The 21,963-nt window shown below is 40.3% G+C and overlaps 1 protein-coding gene across 2 annotated transcripts in view; it reads right to left on the bottom strand.

Annotated features, from left to right (window-relative positions):
* Nucleotides 1–5,959: 5,959 nt before the first annotated feature.
* bmal1a (basic helix-loop-helix ARNT like 1a) overlaps nucleotides 5,960–21,963 on the bottom strand; it is a 43,425-nt gene continuing 27,421 nt past the window's right edge. For both annotated transcript variants that reach the window (XM_033634902.2, XM_033634903.2), the window contains exons 12-20: nucleotides 21,240–21,389; nucleotides 14,122–14,368; nucleotides 12,524–12,630; nucleotides 10,929–11,079; nucleotides 10,763–10,842; nucleotides 10,520–10,628; nucleotides 9,815–9,908; nucleotides 7,086–7,179; nucleotides 5,960–6,997 (exon numbers count right to left, since the gene is read on the bottom strand). In XM_033634902.2, coding sequence (XP_033490793.1) covers nucleotides 6,840–6,997; nucleotides 7,086–7,179; nucleotides 9,815–9,908; nucleotides 10,520–10,628; nucleotides 10,763–10,842; nucleotides 10,929–11,079; nucleotides 12,524–12,630; nucleotides 14,122–14,368; nucleotides 21,240–21,389 — 1,190 coding nt within the window. In that variant the 3' untranslated portion in view covers nucleotides 5,960–6,839. The remainder of the gene's footprint in view (nucleotides 6,998–7,085; nucleotides 7,180–9,814; nucleotides 9,909–10,519; nucleotides 10,629–10,762; nucleotides 10,843–10,928; nucleotides 11,080–12,523; nucleotides 12,631–14,121; nucleotides 14,369–21,239; nucleotides 21,390–21,963) is intronic.

The raw sequence follows: 21,963 nt of genomic DNA, 5'->3' as shown, positions 1-21,963 counted from the left end.
CTGCTGGATGGCAACATCACATATAAATACCACTGGGCTGCTCTGATTGGCTCAGAGAACAGATCAGGTGTAACCACAGTCATTAATGAACACACAGAGAAGACCTTCGCTCACTGAAGGAAATATTATGTGCAGCAGCTTTGGCTACGACAGGAAAAGAAGTAAAATCATGGAGGGGAAAAGACAGTCGCATGATGTAATGACAGAGTGATTCCATCATGACAGAAACAAATAATTTTATTTTAAAAATATTTCACTGCTGATACATACAATACACTCAACATACTCATATATATTTGCATAAAGTATACTCTTAACATGATAATATTTAAAGATTTGATACATTATTGTCAGGTGGGGAGGGGTATATTAACAAGGGAAACACTTTATTGTAGTGTGTGTAGCGTAAAAACATTGAAACAGAAAACCACTAGAACAGATACAGAGGGGACCTCGCCAGTTGCTGCCTGATTGGAAGAGGACAGGAGGGGGGCGGAGCCTGAGCTCAGCAGCTATTTCAATGTCAACAGTCCTGTTTCAACCCAACTGTGAGCACCAGTGGAGGGGTTTACACAGACGGCTGCACAGGAACTGCTGCAGCTCTTTGACTTGCACCATTGTGCATCCCCAATCAGATAGAGTCTCATTTTAAAAGGCTGCCAGATGTTCAGCCGCAAATGGTTGTTATCAAACCAGAGATTCAAATCTCTCTGCCCATATGGAAAGAAATTGTTTGCCCAGCTTTTGTTATTATTCTTAACATAGTGGAAATACCTTCATTACAGTATTGAGCACAGGTGGGGCCAAGTCAATATTTTGCAAGTTACAAGTAATGTGTTCACACTGGGCGGCAATAAAACAATTCACGCAAGTCAATTACATGTACAGTCAATGTAAAGACACGATTAGACGTGAATTCCTGCTGGGCGACGCAACGCAAATGATGCGAAATACGCAAATTCAGCAGCACGAATGAAGCGAGTAGCTTGTGTCATATGCTTATTTGCGAGTTGAAATATCTGAACTTCAGCGTCCAGTTCGCACCGCAATAGCCAATCAGCACTGAGATCCTCTGTGGATGTATGACGCTGAGGATGTATCGGCAAGTTCAGTCATCCATTCAGCGATTTCACGCACTTATGGAGCGAGTCAACCAAAAATATTCTGCCGTTCAAACTCGCATGAGTAATGCAACGTGAAAATTCACATCATGTTTGGTGTGAACACAACGTAAGTCTAAAGTCTTTGCACTCAAGTCCCCAGTCAAGTCCTAAGTCAGGACAGGCAAATCCCGAGTCAAGACAGGCAAGTCTATGGTCAAGTCCAAAGTCATAGGCTGCATCCAAACGTCCACCCTCTGGACTTGCGGACTGAGCCCTTGCTGACTTCACTCATATGTACTGTGACGAGTTCATCACATAAAGTCTGCAAGAGCAGAGAGTGCAAGCCGCTGATAGACTGCCCTTGAGACTGTTCATGGAAATGTTCAAGCAGCGACGATTACAATCTTTGTAACTGCTGTCAGATTCTTACTGCTCATCGGTCCCTGCAGATAACAAGACGTGAATCTCATGTATAGGGTTGTTTTGTGAGTGAACAAAATAAATTTCAGTACAAAATATAGAGTGCAGACATTCAGATACAGAGATGGTTGTGAATACGGACCAGACTATGACTAAATAGACTGAGTAGGACTATTAGTTACATCAGAAGATCTCCTTTTGTTGTTTTTCTGACTTTACACTTTACATTTGTAGTTTGTTTGAAGTTCTTGTATCTCATCTGTAATTTCTGACTTGCATGTTTTGCATACTTTTTTTTGTAGTCCACTGGATAGTTTTTGTATGCAAACAAACTTATCTTTGGAATTACTTTTTCCAACTGACGCTCAATATCATAACGTTAGTTCTTCAAGCTTCTCTCCTGCAGCCTGATTGGATGCTGTCCAATTTGTTCCAACAACTCAGATCTGGAGAATTAAGTGTTGACTTGCTGTGACTAACATTAATGTTAATGGATTCAGGAAATGAAGGGACATGAGTTGAATTGTGACACACTTTTTAAATAACATACATTTTAATCTTTGGACTTGGCAAAAGGTATCAAGTTTTTTCAAGTCAAAGGCTAAAGTCCCAGTAAAGTCGGTGTTAAAGTCCAGGTCGAGCTGCGAGTCTTTTTTGATTTTGTAAAGTCAAGTCAAATTTGTGACTTGAGTTCCCACTGTTGGTGCTGAGTGTTGTTACACGATGTCCTGCATTCATCAAAGATGGTTGGTTATTTGGCTTTCAGAAAAACTGATGCTCAGCTCTGTGACTTGAACGTAACACATGAGAACCTAACACAAGATGCACAAACTGGGGATAAACTTATCCATACAATGCAGTGCATATATTCAAAATGCATTGCAAAATGCATACAAATATGTAAAAGCTGGACACTTTACTATGTTAATTAAATCTATTAACAATCTGTTTAAAATGCACTTTCAGTATATTCCAGGACATCTTATGTTTGTTTCCAAATGCATGCACAACCGTTTTCAAGAGCATTTCAGATTTTCTGATTTCTATACAATGGATACATAGAAATATATATAAAATTAATTTTCTTTCCATACAGGCAGGCAAGTTGGACTTTGGAGTCCCCTCTCAGTATGTCCACCTCTTCTTAAACTCTGACAACAATGTTCTGTGAGCAGCAGAGAGCTGGCGAGGTGAAGAGGTTGTGTTGAGGCTATTCATTATCGTGGAGGAAAAACAGACACTGAAATGAAGAATTCCATCTGGACACTCCCGGCTGTCCCTGCTGTCTGTTACCTGTCGCAGGATGTGGTTAGCTTTATCCCTGTTATAAAGTCCTACTCTGTGGGATTTACTGTCGCCTCCGTCTCTAGGACATTTATCTGTTTCTATACTCGCCCCCTGTCTACATTATAGCCCTCTCTGCTCACAAAGTAGTTTGCATTGATAGTTCCATGTAGCCACAGTACATATGTGTGTTATTAAATGCTAAACAGACCAAATTTAAGAGTAACTGCAGGATTTTTTTAAAAAAAATCCACATAATGTAAATCTGTCCGCAGAATTTTACTCCGAGGTATTTTTTCTTCCAACCCCTTTAAAAAAAAATCAGAGGGGGCTGTTCGTTTTCAGTTTATGACTAAACTGAAGCCCAGGTACTGACGGATGTGTCAGGTCCATTTTTAAATATTACGATCACTAAGGCAAAGAAATTATTTCTGTGGGCCTGCGCTGAATCAATCTGGACTCAGACTGACAGTCTTTCTGCATCACAAGTGCTTCATATGGGTATTGGTGTAGAAGGGATGAGTAGGTGGAGACCCTGTGACCCAGACCATCAGGTTTTTCCATTAGCAGGCTCATGCTAATGAGCCTGCTAACGTGTGAGGAGCAGACCTCAGTAAAATGGCAGTGAAGAACGTCTCCTCATCGAGGAGCACTTGAATTGTCTTGGTTTGCGGTTGAATTGCTCTTTTGAGAGAGACGTTGAGTGTGCCGTTACAGCCATGAACACACACCTACACACTCAGCTGCTGCTTCAACCAAATTCTACTCACCTCATTTCTCTGTTAAAGGTGCAGTCAGCGATTCTTATCCAGTACACTTTGTCAAATTCTGTGAATATCTCCTTGCGGTCCACTAGCTGTCTGTTCTGTGTGCACGCTGAAAAAAAAAAATCCAGTGTTCAAATAAAGCCCTGGCTCTGGCCATGGAACACTATGCTGGCTACCCTCTGTCACATCCTCACCCACACACAGAGCAACACCGTGACAGTAACGAAACCTAGATAACAGCGGAGATATTAGTGCAACGTCTTAGGGAGCACTGACAGGAGGGGTGTGTTTGTGTAAGTGTTGAGTTCAAACATTACAATCTCTCCCCAGAATCACTGACTCCACCTTTAAAGTCTTTGTTGTAACAGTAGTCAGAGCTTCACTTCAGCTGTTAACTCTTCTCCTGCTGACTGCTTACTGTTAAAGGTCCAGTGTGTAGGATTAAGTGCCATCTAGTGGTGAGGCTACAAATTACAACCAAGTGAAACTTCATTCATTTGCCAAGTGTGTCAGAGAGATAAAAAGGCCAATCAAAAAATGCAAATGGCCCTATCTAGAGCCAGTGATTGGTTTGTCTGTTCTGGGCTACTGTAGAACATGGTGGTGTAACAAGGCTGACTCTGTAGACAAGGATCCGCTCCATATTTGGATATAAACAGCTCATTATAAGGTAACAAAAACACAATAATTGCCAATCTGCCAATATATCCCTCTAAATCCTACACACTGGATCATTAACACAGCTGCAATGTGCAGTAAAACACATTCTAGAGAACAATGAGAGGTCTTCACAGGTCCAAATGCTTTCTGATGACTGAACTGGGTGCAATTATGTTCAGTGTAACTGTGTTGTGTACGGAGCCGTTGAACTGTGTAAAAAGATTTACATACACACATCTGCATGTGACACATACAAACTGATAATCTGCTGCTGATAATCACTGTCAATATATGTATATATTTTTTTTAGGCAGCCAGAGTGTGAGCTGTGCAGTCCATCCATCAATCATTAATAAGTTCTGATCCTTTGTAAACCCTGGACAGAACAGGCTGTGTCCCAATCCCATACTACATGTTAACCACACACAGTATATACTGTGCATTCATTTTACTGCTCTTGTTTTTTAGTATACAAGAAGTCAAGTACACAATTATTAAGACGTTGAAGTTAATTTTCCCGCAACTTCAGGTATTTTCTTTCATTTTCTGAAGTGTTGCTGGAGCTGTTTTACCATCCACCATTACTGGGGATGAGTAAGTACACCACTGTCTATATCTGTATCTGTTTAACTGACTAAATTATCTGTGACTATCTGTACTCAGAATGGGCGGAGTTTAGACTGTAAGTAGGTGGAGGTTGATCTGGACACAGGTGGGACCTAACCGCATATTGTTATTTTAAACCTAAGATTGATATGGGTTGATCAGATCTTGCTGTATTTATTATTAATTAGAACAATATTGAGAGAACAATCTCAGAATTGAGCTTCAACCCAAACAACTGCTTTGAATTTTTCTTGGCTGTGAACAGCTCCTCCAGTTCCTTTGTGCACTGAATTATGGGAGGTTAGTGTGCATCAACAGCACACTCTGAAATCAAGAGGTTTAATATGCTGACTGTTTTAAATGTACATTATCTGACATATTGTCCAATGTGAACACAACACATAGTGAGAAGCCTCTTATAGTTAGTGTGTAGTATGGGACTGGGACACAGCTCGACCCCCCAGGATCAGCGCTGAGCTGTGAGTTGGTTTCAATGTACTGACTGCAGCTGGAACTGCAAGTCAGGTGATGTGATGCACACTGGCCGCAACAGTAAATTCTCTTCCTGCCAGTAATGTGTGCAGGAAAGTCAGTTGACTGAGTCAGATCAGGACTCTGACTCACAGCTCTGTGGGTCGAGAGACATGGAAGTTTAAGCCCATATAACATGTTATATATATAACATCCTTTTGCGGCTGCCAGTGTCTCTACTTGGGCGTGTCTGTGTCGAATCACATTTTAGATCAGGTCTAATGACCCTGGAATATTCAAACAAGGTCTGAATGTCATCACAGTGTGTAAAATTAACTTATGCACATCATGTTAGGTGTTGTGCTGGTTCACTTCCGATGGGGCTCGTAATTTTGGACATATGAAGACCTCTACTAAGCAAGTTCTATGAATCACTGGCTGGAGTATTATTTTTGGACAGCTGTATAATGAATCATCACAACTTACTTCTGACAGAAATACTGCAAGTAGTTTAAGGTGGAGCACTTTGTGTTTAAAACATTACTTTTAAACTCAGGAAAAATCCACCCTACTCTTGTGGGAAAATAGAATTGAATGAGGATGAGCTTCAGAGTAGCTTGTAGAAAAATTTGCTTATGTTGGTGTTAGTTAAGGAAACAGCAGCTACGTGGCTTTATTTTTTGTTTTTGTTTTTTTTTTTACAAAGGATTTTGTCGTTATTTAAATGAACTGAAATACAGCTGCTTGTGGAATCATGTGGCTTGGGAATAAGGAACCTCTAAGAATATTCCAAGCAAATCTCCAGAGGACGACTGCTGTGTGTTCATCTCCTGTGTTGGAGATCAGCTGGCTAAAACAGCCAGCATCCACATCCTACAAGGAGAATTTACAGTTAGAGATGTTGAAAGAGCTGCGGCGGGAGGCAGAAATCAACACTCCCCACCCAACATCAAACTTCAACCACCGTCTGTGAATGTCTCAGGAGTCCTGTGTTGGTTGGGCGTTGGCTGCTGACCTGGTGAGGACAGGTCCCAGAGCCACTGTTAGACAGAGTTCAGTCCTTCAGTAGATGTGTTAGCACCGCAGTCCTGTAACTGGAGATCCTATTTACTCTGCTGTTGTTAGAGTAATGGTGTCTCACCGTGGCAATGTTTGGGAACGCCTTGTCTGCAGGCAACTAACAATGCAAAAAGAATCATCCTAACAGCAGGATCTTTATAGAAGAATCCCAGCATCACTCGTCCATCTACAGGGAATGATGAATGAAGAAATCGGAGTGAAATCTGAACAGCAGTAAGAGCCATCCAGACTGAAAAAAAAAAATCTACTCGTGAAGTACTTTTAGGAGAAATCTTCAGTATCTACAGCCTGTTCTATTAAACTATAACTTGCTGAGATGGATACTTTTTGCAGTGTAGTTGTGTACAGACGGCAGGAAACATGACAGCCAGAATCCAACCTGACTCAACTCTCTCCATCAGTGGCTCTGGTGCTAACAGGGAGTCTCCCCCTTTCCCTTCCAGCTTCCTCACAAAGGCCAGGGCAGGTCGCTGAAGTCGACGGGTCCACCCAGGCCAGCATCTGCCTCAAGCAGGGACATGATGACCGCCATGGCCGCCTCGTCGTTGCTGGGGCTGCTGGAGCCGGGCTCGTCCATGATATCTATACTCAGGTGGGAGTTGTCACCTGGACAGAGGATGAGTCAGTGTCATGAGTTTAGAAAACACCCAAGTATAAAGTGTGTTTGTTGTGCATGTGTTTGTGTCTGACTCACTCATGATGGACTGGTTGGAGTAGGGGTAGCCTACAGAATCAGGTCCAGGAATAATCCCTGTGCTCGGAAGCTCGGGTGTCCCTCCGTTCTGGATCTATACACATGACACACATACACACACATATCAGTTGTGTAAAGACAGATCACTTTCAACCTGAGCTAACATTGTTTTCATTCTGTCCTCAAATATCTTTGTGTTTGTCCACAGGACAGACACTAAGAGTGTTACCAACCATCCCTTTATAATGTGCATTTTCAATTTGTGCATTAAAACATGAGTAGAAACAGCAAAAATGCAAAAAGATGTCCAATTACTGAAAAAAAAGGGTGCTTGGAGGAGATGGAAATGGTGTACTGATAAGAGGTAAATGCGACTAAGTGGAAGGGAATGAGATTCAGTGAATAAATGATGACAAGCAGTCATGACGTACCATTATTGCATAAACCACTGCAAGCTCTCTTCATAGTCTCTGACGGCTTTTAACAGCTTATGTATGCACACAGGGCTGTTTAGCAGAACTCTTTTAATAGCAGCGCTGTAATATTAGTTATTCAAAATGGTCTATTTCCATTGTCCAGCGTTCTCCCTGTTATTTCATTGCTTTCCTTCGCTTAAGGTCTGACTGGTGCTCTTGTAACTACATCGTCTTGCTGCTCCCTCTTCTTCTACGGTGCCTGGACTGGAGAATTAGCGCCACCTACTGCTTATCTCAATTAACCATCTCCCAGTATTGGCAAAAAGTTATGGACGGAAAAGCACAGGAATCTGCATTTTCTTTCTTAAGTATCAGCTAGTATTTAATCGTTCAGAGTGTTTAATTGCACCCGGATGAGAATAGTCACACTGCAGCTATTGGGTTATTTACACTCATCTCTATGATGCGATGTTGGGTGGCTGTAGCTCTGGAGGTAAAGTGGGTCGTCCACTAAATGGAAGATCAGCAGTTTGATCCTAGACTCCTCTGGGCCACATGTCAAAGTATCTTTGGGCGAGATACTGAACCCCAAATTGCTGTTTAAAACCGAGTAGCAGGCGGCACATTTTATGGTAGCCTCGGCCAACAGTGTGTGAATTTATGTGTGAATGGGTGAATGAGACAAGTAGTGTGGAATCCTTTCGAGTGGTTTAAACACTAGAAAAGTGTGACACAAGTCCATTTACCATTTATTATGGATCCCACTGCATGCTGTGATTGGCTAGTCAAAGTCAGAGATGGTTGGGATCAGGGCAAAGAGGTCATTGTTAGGGAGAGTAGCCAATCTTGGATATTCTCTGAGATTAATGAGGTTAATTTAAGAGAAAAAAATCACCAATGAACTGCCAGAAAGTCAGGTGATGTAGTATAAAGAGCAACAGAGTCCACAGAGGGAGTAAGATGTGGAGACTGATGTTTGAGTCCTGTGTGAGTCCATGTTGGCTTATTAATTTTAGACTTAGTCAACTTATTATCTTCAGATTTTAGGATGTATAAAGCTGCTGAATGCACACTGTGTGCACAAACTTCAACACAATAGCTGAACTGACCCTTGCTAACCTCATATTTCGATGTAGTAAGGATACTCAGTGTCTTTTTTTAATTTTTCCCAGTGAGAAGCAAGCCTAGAGAAAAAGCACTGTGCCCAGAGCATGACATTTCATATGTGCTGCTAAAGCACAATTACAATTAGGGAAAGTGAATTCAATTAACTGCAATGGAATATAACAGGTAAACTCATTAAGTGAAGTAGCAAATAAAAAGGCAGAGTGTGAGCTGTGAGGAGATAAACTCCAGTTGATATGTGTTGTTGTGTTGGTTGTCTCTTAGGCTGTGACATACACTGACATATCTTGCTGCATCTATGGCGCTGACACTATTTTCTCCAGGTAGATGCTGCATTTTAGTCTGGCCAAAAAGTGAATCAAAATCTTGGAGTTACATTTAATCTTTGTGAAGAACTTTGTTCTGATGTGTTCATATGTGCTACATCATAGCAGGAAATGTTGCTCTGTCTCCACCTGACTCAAAGTGAGAAAAGCCTGTTTGTGGGAGCAGATCGGCTGGGGGACACTGGATATTGCTCGTTAGTATTGTGCTTTCATCACCGTACCATTAGAAGCTCGTTGTTAACTGTGTGATCAAGAGCCCTGCCACTGCTTCTTTGCTGAAGAAAAATGCATTTCTCCACCATTTTAGTTGAGCAACTCTTGTACTTATTTTACTTCTACTGTTACTTTATTGGGCCCTGGTTTTGGCTTTTTGCTTCTTAAACACTTAATATTGTGTATATTTTGAACATTGTTATACTTGTACTTAATACTCTATTGTTTTAAAAACTGGGTCCAGTGTGTGAGTCTGACCCAAGGAACCCTCTGGTCGTTACTGGTTTGTGTTACTGTAATATGAAGCATTCTCTGGCACAAGAATTTCTTTCAGGATGAATTAAGTTCTATTGCTGTTGCTATTACTGCTGAACTGAATGTATTCTGCTGCTTTTGTCATTTTCAGCGAACATTAATTAGGCTGCCATGCAACACTGCAGTATTTCTGCCTTCTCAGTCAACAAGAGGGAACAATAACTGTTCACTATTTCAGTTGAGGATTAAAAAAGGATTCACATTCAACAAGGTGGTTTGAAACTGAAGTCAGATTTAATAAAATGCTATCAAACCTCAACCTCATGAAGGAAGCTCTCTGTGTGTGTGTGTGTGTGTGTGTGTGTGTGTGTGTGTGTGTGTGTGTGTGCGCTACCTTCTTGCCCCCTGGGGAGCAGGTGTCAGGTGGAGGGGTGCTGGTGATGTTCAGAGGGCTGGAGCCACAGCTGGAGGGGGAGGAGCCTCGAATCCTGACGGATATGACACAGATGGTTTTAATGATTTTGGAAAAGGCTTCACATTTTATAGATTACATTTCCTGAGTGAGTGGTTTTTTTTTTTTTTTTACTTTATAACAGCTAAAAATATCCCCATCCTAAGACATGTGACCTACATTCAACAATTGTTAACACTTATACTGAAATTTGTCAGCGTTGCCATGACAATAGGTAGAAAGTCTATCCATCAGCGGAGACAATCGGTATAATTTTAGCAGCACAGCAGCTATCTGAGTCAGCGTTAGTCTGGGCGGGAGAGCCTGCAGTGTGAACACACTGTCCTATTTTAAACTGTGAACAACTTCTGATACTCCTTCATTTTACTGTCTTGTGTTTTTCACATTATCTGAAATGATTTAGTACATAAAAAGTGAAATTTTCTCCAAAAGGTTGAGTCCTGCAAACTTTACAAGTTTCCCATTTGCCTAACACGTACAGCAGCTTCTGATATGTGATAAAGCATGGCATAACGTCTCTGTGTGTCACCTCTATCACCATCATCTACTTTAAAAGCTAGACCACAGGGATTTTCCAGTGAAGGACCAACAGACTTTTTCAACTTCACTGCTTTCATCTGCTCTCACCTCTGGATCTCCATCACTTCCTCTGCAATCATGCGTCCAATCTTGCCGGCTCCTGCTCTCGTGCCACCGGGGATGCCAGGAACCGTCTGCAGCGCCCGCCTTCCTCCACCTACCAATCAACAGCAATCAGGAGAAGGAGATTTGATTCACTGTGAAGAATAAATGATTCATTGGGGAGGACAGTGGTGGTAAATCAGCCAAACATGAAGGAGTTTTGTGCATTTGTTAAAAGCTGTATTTTACCCTCTGAGGTGAGAACACTGTCCATACTCTGTGGTGAGGCAGCAGATTGAGGGTAGTCTGATCCCTCCATCATAGGACACCTGGCGAGAGGAAAACATACATGTGGAAATGTGTACTTTATGTGATGTACTTCTATTTTCACAGATGAGTGCTCCTGTCTACTTACGACACAACAGTGTTAGTGGAGACGATGTACTCCACCTCCTTGGTCCAGGGGTTCATGAAGCTGAACCATCGGCTCCTCAGCGTGATGAAGGAGCCGTCTTTGATCTTGAATTTGTAACAGTTGGTGTTAATCTTCTCTCTCATCTGAAGCACTGTGGACAAAAGTAAACACATACACATACTGAAGACTCATTTGCTTCATTCAGTCACATCACTATAACATCCACTAAGTTATACTTTCTATCTGTATCATCTGTAATGTAATGTGATTTTACGTTGTCATCTTTTAAAGATTTTTTGGGGCTTTTTTGCTTTTATTCGATTGTACAGATAAACAGGAAAGAGGGGACAGAGAGAGGGGACAACTTGTAGCAAAGGGTCACAGAGTGGAATCCAACCGGGGCTGCTGCTAAGGACTCACCCTGCATGGAGAGCACGCTTTACCAGGTGACCAGGGAGCCCATACATTCTTTGCATGATGCTGCTTTAGGCCCTGATCACACAGACACATTGCTAGAAACGCATCACTGGCTAAACCATTGTTTATTTATAGTGCGGCACTCTCTTGCACAGTGTGTCACTTTTTTCTTGTGATTTTTAGATGCGCAGAAAAGTTAAAATATTCTCAACTTTTCAGGACAAGCAGTGGAGTCATATCACTCTGTTTATGTGGTTATTGATGCTGGTATGTGGTAGGAACAGTGGGACAAATGCGATGGAAGACTGATATTGGTGGTATTTAATTACGATTAAGATCACAACATTATTCAAATCTTATCAATCTTATCAATCAGTCACTGGTGAGTATAATATCCTTAACTGTGCTGATAAACAGGCTAGCTAACTACTTAGCTGTTGGACTGTAAGAGGGCTGTGGCGTATCAGAGAAGGAAGGGGGAATCATATCTCATGACAGTTTCATGTAGGCTTCTGTCTTTTTGAAGGCTGATTTATTTTGAAGCAGCCGTGTCTGTAGCAACGCTTCTCAGTGTGATCGGGGCATTACTCCTCATTCATTCATTCTCTCCAGACTCATGTAGGGATGACACCTGACGATGCTTCAAATATGCATGTTTCTGCAAAGAGGCTACAAATTCTATAACATGGATGCTTCATGTACATCTTAACCCTACAGCACAGATTATCTATACAAGCAGCAGTTTCAAGGTGGACACCCAAGATTAGTGCCACCAATTCAGTATCTGACCAAATGTCTCCCCTTCTGTTCCTGAGATATGATGTTGCTTTTGCAGAACATTATGATGTCACACTGAAAGTGACATTTGACCTTTTGGATATAAAATGTCATCACTTCATCATTTTATCCTTTTTGACATTTGTGTTAAATGTTGTCATTATCTGTAAATGAATTCTTGAGTTATGGCCATAAAACAATTTGACCAAAATCCAATCGGTTCATCACTGAGTCCAAGTGGACGTTCATGCCAAAATTGAGTAAATTCCCACAAGGTGCTTCTGAGATGTAGCGTTCACAAGAACGGCACAGATGGATGGACAGACAACCCGAAAACATAATGCCTCTGGCCATGGCTGTCGCAGGTGCAGAGGTAAAAAAAAAAATCTCACGGAAGGTACCTTGTCTGTGGCACTCTGCCAGGTGGCCAATGTCGTCCTGGTGGAAATACTCATAGAAGGAGGTTCCCAGCAGCTCCTGGGGCAGGTAGGCTAGGATGGCTGTGGCTCTGGAGGGACAGACAGACAGACACAGAGAAAGGTTGTATTTACTTACACCTTCTGGTATGTGGCTCCTCACAACTGAGTAAGAAAGCAAAGAAGTGCTCAACATGCTGATCTGCAGCAAAAACTAAAGCAGTTGGCCAGCAAATATATATTAATGTTAGCCGCATTCTCCAATTTTAGGACGTGTTGAAAATCTGACAGATATAGAAAGTATTTAGCAAGGAAAGACTTTGAAACTCCAATGTGTGTCCCCGCACACAATCATGTAAACTTGGTTTTTCATCCATTATCTATCATCTGTAAACTCTTCTTTTTTTTTTTAAAGATTTTTCAGGCTTTTGCCTTTAATTGACAGGAGAGAGTGAAATGAGGGAGTGAGAGAGAGTGGGTGGTGACATGCAGCAAACGGTTGTTGCAGTGAGGCATCACCTCTGTATATGGGGCGCTGGCACTATCCATGGGGTACACCCCGGACAGGTTGCCTGACTTGTTTTTCCTCAGAGGGAAATTTTAAAGGGACCACCTTCACAGATGGGCACATTGAACTGTAGGTTGTACAGTGTGTTTACTCCTGCGACCACTAGCAACCCTCGTCCCATCATTTTGCTTTTTCATATGTTGGTGGACTAGGGTTGCAGCAGTGTTAAGGTATACTGTGATATTAAAAATTGACAGTTACCATACTGTGTACATTTGCTTGTCTACTATAATGGAAAAAAAAAAACGCAAATGGACGGAGGATTTCGACTTTTAGTTACTTTAAAAAGGGTCTTTTTTTTTTTTTCCTTTCTTTTTTTACAAGCTTCCACTTTAAAAAATGGTTTTCAGTATGCTTGCAGCTTTCAATCTCAACTTTTTCTTTACTTTTTCTACAAACTTTCATTTAAAAATGTTTTCAAGTTTCAATTACAGTAATAAAAAGTTCTGATCAACCAAAAATAACTTTTCTGTTTTCATTCCTTTAAGGCTCATTTTGACTTATAATTAATAACTTAATAATTCTGTAAATACCGTGATACCGTAAAACCGCAATATTTTCAGTTATCGTAGTGTGAAAACCTCATACTGTTACAGACTAATTTGCCTGATCTTAAATGGTCTTTAGACTGCGCTGGAGGCACAGATAACAATGGGCTGAAGAAACCTTCAGTTCCTTAAAAAGTAGTCCCAAAAACTTTGGGTCAAAGCACGGTTCAGAGAAACTTTGGGTAAGTGGGAATGTGATAATGGTAGTGGTATGGTGCAATGTAAAACCAGCATCACATACAATCATGTAATACAGCCAAATGCCAAATGCCACTCTATCCATGTATTTTCAAGAGATCACTGTGGGTCTCTCTCCTGCTTTCTGATATTTTACCCAAAAAGACCAAACATGCTTCAGTATAGAGTGATCCACAACACCACTGTTCACTACACACTCCAAAATGACAGCACAGATACAGATAGATAAATTCCGCTGAATGCTCCCCACCCACTTTTTTTTGTCTCACCTCTGGTCGACGAAGACAAACTTGCCGTCGATTGCGTGTCGGGAGACGTATTCTGTGGGCTTCACCCTGATGTCTGCCAGGCTGGGTTGGGGGACGATGTGGGGGTGCAGGCGGCCGATGGCTACCAGGCAGCTCAGGTTACAGCCCTCGTTGTCTGGCTCGTTGTCCTCATCGAGACCCATCTTGGTGGGTGGCCAGCTCTTTAGGTAGCCTGTGCTGTGGATGGTGCAGAAGCTCTTACGGTCGGCTGTAAGGAGGGGAGGAGACGGGCAGAGAGACGTGTTAGACGGTATTATTGGAACTGGACTGGGACCATCTTAGTGGGATGTCATCCTCATGCTGTGGGGATGATGGGGGATTTTTACAGCTCAGTGAACTGAATACTTTGATTTACGATTATAAAACCAGCACCCAGTGGCTCACCACATTAAAAACTGTTATAAAACAGGATAGAAACACTGTATGTAACATTTTAATGCTGTCTTGAAGAGTATGAATACACTGAAAGATTTCATTTCATAATTATTAAAAAAATTCTTTGCAAACTACACATGCAAAAAAAACCTAAATACTGGCCCACTCACATCTCGTCATCACTCGTCATCTGCTTTGTTATTTAGTTGCTTTATTTTCCAAATCTGCTTCAACATAGTCCTATTGTATGTTAAGATTCATTACCATCTCATTCACACACAGTTTATGTCAAGATAAACTAATATAAATTAAAATACATCTATAAATACATCTATAATTATTATTTTAGACTACTGGTAGAAACATTGTTTAATGCATTTTGACATTTGAGGAATTCTTCTTAAATTCCGTTAATTTTAAAAATAAAAAACCTAAACAAGAAAATCCTGATCCATGCATTATTACACAACAACGCTTAGTTTCTATTTTAAAACTGTACTGCCAAGTGACATTATTCACTGGAGGAAAATTTTGACACCAGGCCTCAAGGAAGTGGGCCAGGCTTTAAAGACAATTTTTGCAGTTGCCAAAAGGTGGAATTACATCATCACATGAAGCCCTGTAGCCCAAAGAGACCTTTCCCTTACATGGCAAAAGAGGCATCTATAAACAGTAGATATTTTTTAGAGTGTCACAACCCCCGGAAAAGGACTTGTTTCACTCTCAGAATTTGATCCATTCAGTCAGATAACATTTGGAAAGTCTAGAAGAGCCAAATGGTTGAATCATTTTATCCTAATTCAAATTAGTAGCTAAACCAGAAGTAGCCGGCTCGGCCAGCAGAAGGTTCCTGCGCCTGCTCTATGGGCTACACAGTGCAGAAGCAGTGCCGATCAACCGGGTAATTTTACACATGGCAGTTGAACTTTTTTGGCTTTAAGCGCAACTGAGCAGCTTTTATAGGAATTCTTGCACTTAACGTTCGTACCTGCAGCTAGCTTCAAGTCCATTTACTATTTCTGTTCTATTCTATATCTATTTTACTCATATAACTCAAGTGATTGCGTATTAAGATCTGTTGTCACGATATTAACCTGAAAAACACTGATACCATTTTCAATGCCGCTGGAAAAAATTCACATTGAGGGCATACCATGTACATTTCTTATTAAAAGATAAATATAACAATGCTATAACACAACAATGACACCTTTTCTTGACCTGGCTAGTAGCAGAGAACAGCAGAATGACTGTTGAAAACATTAACAATAAGAGAAAGCGAGAAAGCACAGCTGGTACTGGTGTATCAATACTGCGGGAAAATAGTATTGAGACTGTTTCAAATATTCAGAATCAATATGTATTGATAAACTGATATTCTTGACAACACTATTGGGATCTTAGTGCTGCCAAAACGTCAGTGACCTATGAGCAGTTCCATCCCAGAACGTATCCTGTGTAGACATAGACAGAGGACTGACATTGCTGCTGACCAGCTGCTTTCACTATGCGGACAGTGTTATTATGATTAACAAGGTACCTGCCTTCAAGTTTTGCCAAAAAACAAAATAAAACAAAACAAAAAAAGAAATAAGAGAATCGCCTCCATAACTCAGTACCCTGTGAGAATGGTTTGTTTGTTGATTTATGTTCTAAAAATTCAACAGTCATCTGAAATGAAAAGCTATTGTATCACCGTGTGCCTCTGAGGAGTTCAGCCAGTTTATAACATGACTGAACTCTATTTTTCTCCCCATTGTGACACACAAAGCACAACATCAGAGGGAGAATAAAGTTTGTCTGTATGAAATATTCAGCTCAACAATAAAAAATTCAACATGAATGGTGACATAACCAATCTAGGTTGCGTGACTACGAATGGCCTGTGAATGTTCTTCTGACGATAAAGATACTTTTAAGTTTATATTCAAGTTCAGTGACTGAGCATGGTGACATGCAGCCTGCCATATGTTTGATATGCTCTCAGGCCACTGCAATACAGATGACACAATGAACAGGACAGAAAGCCCCAGAAAAAAAAATAACAAGATGAAGACTTGTTTGAGTGTCATTAGCAGACAATGGATTCATGTTGATCTGAATAATGTAGGATGTACTGTAGCTGGGTGCACTATGGCTCAAGTACAAAAGCTGTCTGAGGACTTTTTACATAACTGAAGTAGTTCAAACACTATGGAGCTGTATCACTTCAATAGAGGAGAACATTACTTGTTTCCTGTCTTTAATTCAGAATCCCCTGTATATCACTATTTACCAGGACAGTACATAAACGCATTAAAGGGACAGTTCAGATTTTCTTTGAAGTGGGGTTGTATAGGGTACTCATTTATAGAGAGTGTATTACATATAGTAGATGTCAGTCAGCATGCCCCCAGTTTGGAAAAGCAGGCTGGAGTACAAACACAGAAGCTAAGCAATGTAACTGCTGTGGACAGCAGAAAAACATATTTTAGCCACCTAAAAAAAGTCCCACCTAAAAGCAGTTTAAGTGAAAACTATATTGAGAGCATTTTCACCATTTGACCTTGCTGTCACACAACGATTTACAACAGGGAAGCCGTTAACAGCTTCAGATCCACATCTACGCTCTTGTCAAAGCCACCAGACTCCATTGACAAAATCAGTCGTTTTAGCGTACTGAATACGAGAGCTGCTGGTCTCCTGCTGCCTCCATCGGCTAGTTATTCAGTGTTATTGTGTGACTTTGGAAAATCCGAACTAACCCCTTCAATGCTAAAGTCACACAATAATACAAACAAATTTACTTATTGAGATACTAATAGACCGGCACTTCCTGTGTTTAGAGATAGTAAAACACTGTTTTTTCTGAATAGAGTCTGGCTGTCTGACAGTGATAATAACAGCTTCACTTCCCAGTCAAAAATCACTGTCTTATGGTAAAGTGATGAAAATATTCTAAATATAATATACACTTCAACTGATACCGATTTTTTTAAGTAGCTAAAATTTGTTAGGTTGCTGACCCCTTCACAGCAGTACATTGATAAGCTTCCATGGTACTACTCCAGCCTGGTTCTCCAGACTGACACCTACAGTAGGTAATACACCGACTATGGAAAAGTACCCCATACAGCCCCACTTAAAAAATCTGAACTGTCACTTTAAGAGTGAAAACCCGGAGCCCCACTTCAATGTCATCTAGAACTTCAATTTCTAAAATTGCTGCATAGTGTGTCCCCACCCAAAAAGTTATAACTGCATAAATAGTGTTTCTTCTGCATTCATCACTGCTGACCTTGTAGTGTGCAAAGCTGACTCAGACCTTACACCTAACTTGTTTGGTTTGGTTGAAACAATCCCTAGTGTGTGCCTGCTTAGTGAAGTTTATTTTGACTGCTGTGAAAACTGCTTGTTGAGCCCCGATGTGTATTAAAGAACCACTTGAAAAGATGAGCCTCATTTCACTTCCCAGCACTTTCACTCTGGTACTGTTTGTTTGTGGCTTGAAAGCAAAACAGAACAACCTTTGTAGTAGTAAGTGCGAATTTAGGATAAAGTCAAACTACTGCTTACACATTCTTGAAAACTGGGACAAAAACCATACTTTCATGGGTTTTTGATTTTTACTCTTAAATTAGGCTGAGGAAATATATTTTAAAAGATCAAAGCAAATTTATCAATTTAAATGCAGTTGTAGTGAGTAGCCACTTCATTTTTCAAAGTTGCTCAGAGTTCTTTTAATGCTAATCAAAATACTCATTAAAATCATAATTCTTATTTAGTTCTGATTTATATGGGCTATGGAGTTGACATGTTAGGGTTGAGACACACCCAATAGCAATATTATTTCAAGGATTAATAAAAAAAATAGAAATTGTATCAGCACTTGAGCAGCATTCCTGCCTTTTTGAAAATCAGGAAGTGAGACAGGAGGATAAAGCTAACTCCTTTTATACTTGATTAATTGATGTTTTTGTGGAAATCTGGTGGAGTTGACAAAAATCTGTAAAGGGTCAACATTTTCACAAAAATTAGATTTTAAAAGAAAGATGACTGTGGCAGTACATTTTTACATCGATGTTGTCTGTATGTACTGTTAGTTTTAGATTTTGAAGGCTTTCACACATTTCTTAATTGTTTGAAGTTTTGAATTCTTGTCTGGGCCCAGGCTGTTTAAGCAGATCAAAATATTTTATAAATCATATTTATTTCATACATATAAATCCTTTATAAATAATGTGTTACCACAGAAATAAAATTAGTGTGTTGATAATATGAGTGGGAATCACCAGAGGATCCATGATACAATATTATCACAGTACTTAAGTCACAATACAATATTACTGTGATTTTAAATATGCTGCCATATGCTGAGTATTTTGATAAAATATTATGTCCTTAATGGAAAACCTTGTCAACATCAGTTTTATCTAATAAGATAAAGTTTTAAGTCTGTTCATCTCACTTTAGCCATTGTTTTGCAGCAGCAAAATGTATCTAGTTAGGGCTGCTCCCAACTAAGGATTTTCCTAGTCAACCAATTGTCGTCATTACGGGCCATTAGTCGACTAGTCGCCCACATGTTAACGGTATATTTGATCATTAAATTATATATTTTGGGCAGGACAACACAATGGTTTGCGTTCAAGGTCTAAGACAGAATAGTATCAGTAACACTGTTAACACTGTGCTACATTACAGAGAAATACAAAACCATACTAATGAACCTTCATTAATATCGGCCTGTATTTTATCTACAAGTGCACGTCACACACTGAGCGAGCCGCCTGTTAATGACGCTGTTGGCTAAGCAGTAATGATTGTGCTAAGTGGCTAATGGGCATGTAGCTACTTACATGTTTCAGATGATGCGTCATGTTTGTAGTCAACCAATGATAGGCAAATGTTTGCCTGCAGAGTTTACATATCACTTTGGGTTCATCCTTCACCTTCTCAAAATGATCCCACACTTTGGATTTCCTGCCCGACATGTTATTATGGGCCGTACGCATGTTGCGTCTTTAACAGTCTGGAAAAGTCAAGGTCGGGCTCTGGGCGCTACTCGAGACTTTTTTGTGCCAGCTTTCAAGAGTGCGGCGGCAGGTTGCATCTGAGGTTGCTGTTTATAGGCACTGTTTATAAGTGTGTAGGCCTGTCGTCCATGGGACAGATGTAAAGCTTAGGCAGCCCTGCACTAAAATGATCAACTTTTCCGTATTTATCAGACTGAATATTTACAGAAGAAGGGAAAGATATCTGTCATCTGTGATTGGTTTGTTAAAGTGACTCCTGCCTGACTGCTGAGCATGGCCTCTTCCTGTGTTTGTCCTTTCAAATTAAATTCCCACATGGTCCAGTCATTACAGGTTTTGATTTATTCTGACAAGGCGCAGCTCCTAATAGAGTCCCCCCCTACCTAAAGTTTAATTTGTATTTGTAATATTGACAATTTATATAATAAAAAAATTGATACTTGGTTCTGTGTGAGGATACCATTTTGCCACACAAAAATATTACAATACTCTGCTGTATCGATGTTTTCCCCCATCCCTAGTTAATAGGTTATAACTTTAAATGTTTTTGTCATAGGACATAATTTGTCCCAGTTCTCAATAATGTGTGTACTACTAATCCATCCTCTGATGGTGAACCATCAAGAGAGCAATTTTATATGCAATCTGTACAAGCAATGTAAATATTTATACAAGATTGTTTTGTAACCATGGTGACATGTATATAAGCATCAGCATAAGAGTGTGGGGACTTTCCCTGATTAATCGGAGCATGAAAAGGAGCCCAGTGTGTGTTCTGCTTTCAGCAGTTCCTTATTAAGAACTGCAGTTCAGTGAGCACACATCATCTATCAGCCCCTGAAATACTACATTATACAGCATCTCTTTTTCTACATGTTTGTCATTATTCATAACAAAAGGTCAAATAGAGGTCCCAACTAATAATGCTTATAATCAGTTGTTTCATTGCTCTTTGTGATGAGGCTCAGGAAAAAGAAGCATGGCCTCATGTCAGTCACTGCAATTTGATTTGCCCATATGGGTCCATGTCACACTGATGTACAGCTTACGACAGCTAAAAGGCAATATGGGAGCATATTTTTTCCTTCATCCACACCAAACCGACTGAACTCCAGGTGGATAATCTGCCAGCAATGACTATTCTTACCAATTCTGAGTTCTACTCACATTTTAGCAGAAACACTGAGGGATCATTCGGTGCTATTTTCCATCACTTTGGTCAGTTAAAATCTGGGCAATTTACCTGTTAAAATGTTGAAACATCCCACAGCTAAGCAGCCATCAATTTAACACTTTTCTGCCATAAAAAGTGTTGTTGTGTTGAGCTAAATGATACAATAATAATAATGTTGGGTAAATAAATATATAAATACATGCACTTAAAGAGGCCAACTTCCTTTGTTGTGTAATGGAGATGTTCTAATGCTAACTGAGGTGTGATTCCTGGCTCTAATAAAGATGTGCCTCTAAAAATACAAGAAGAGGAACACCAGGAAAGCAGGGCTTTAGCTTTCATAAGAAGGTAACAAAGACTGAAAAGAAAAAGTGATAAGTATGTGAGGTAACGCTGCAGAGCTGCTTCAAAGGGGCTGCGAGGAGAGGCAGACTTATATCTAGGGCAAGAGGTGAACTGTGGGTGACAGAATTTGAGTTTTAATTCCTGTTGTAAAAGAAAAAACAACATTTTACCTTTTTTCTTAGAGCAGGTGGAGGGAAAGTCTTTATCCTCTACTTTGACAGAGGGCCTGTTACACTTCATCCTGCAGAAAAACGACCGTCTGGCTCCAGAACAGAGTCTAGATGGACCGGGGGTGATGTCTGTCTTCACTGGAAGACCAGCTGCAAATAGACACATACCAACAGTTAACATAACAACACATTTCAAAACTACATTTCACTTGTTCAAACATTACTCTCTGCAGTGTTGGCAGCTGAAACTTCTTTCATGACTTTGATGACAGACATAAAAATAACATTGGGAAAAAACATGCTTGGGAAATGTTTTATAATAACATCCGCCAGTGTGAAACTCCTGCAGCCCAACTGTTGGCAACTACTCTATTTTCATTGTCTGTATTTCAAGTCCTGAATGACGCCCATTTCAGCCATCTGCATCCATCCATACAGTCTTTGAATTGTTTTACTGTTAAAACATGTATTCAGTTGATTCCAGCCTACCTCTGTAGGGGGGTGCTATGTTTGCACCATTTCCTTGTCTTAGCTTTTTACTTGCCTTTAGTAATGCTTCAAACAGACTTCCATCTCTTCTTTCTAAAATTGTTTTTGCCAAATTACAAAACTGAAACTCTTACATCTGAGAAGTACCACAAGCTGAATCTAGACCAGGTCCATTCAAATGTCAGCCTGTGGGCCACATCCAGCCCAGAAGCAACCTGCGAGTGGCCCAGCATAC

Source organism: Epinephelus lanceolatus, chromosome 5 (assembly GCF_041903045.1).
Source record: "Epinephelus lanceolatus isolate andai-2023 chromosome 5, ASM4190304v1, whole genome shotgun sequence".
NCBI classification, from domain to species: Eukaryota; Metazoa; Chordata; class Actinopteri; order Perciformes; family Serranidae; genus Epinephelus; species Epinephelus lanceolatus.
The sequence above is the reverse complement of the archived record's forward strand: the minus strand, read 5'-3'. Positions and strand labels throughout refer to the sequence as shown.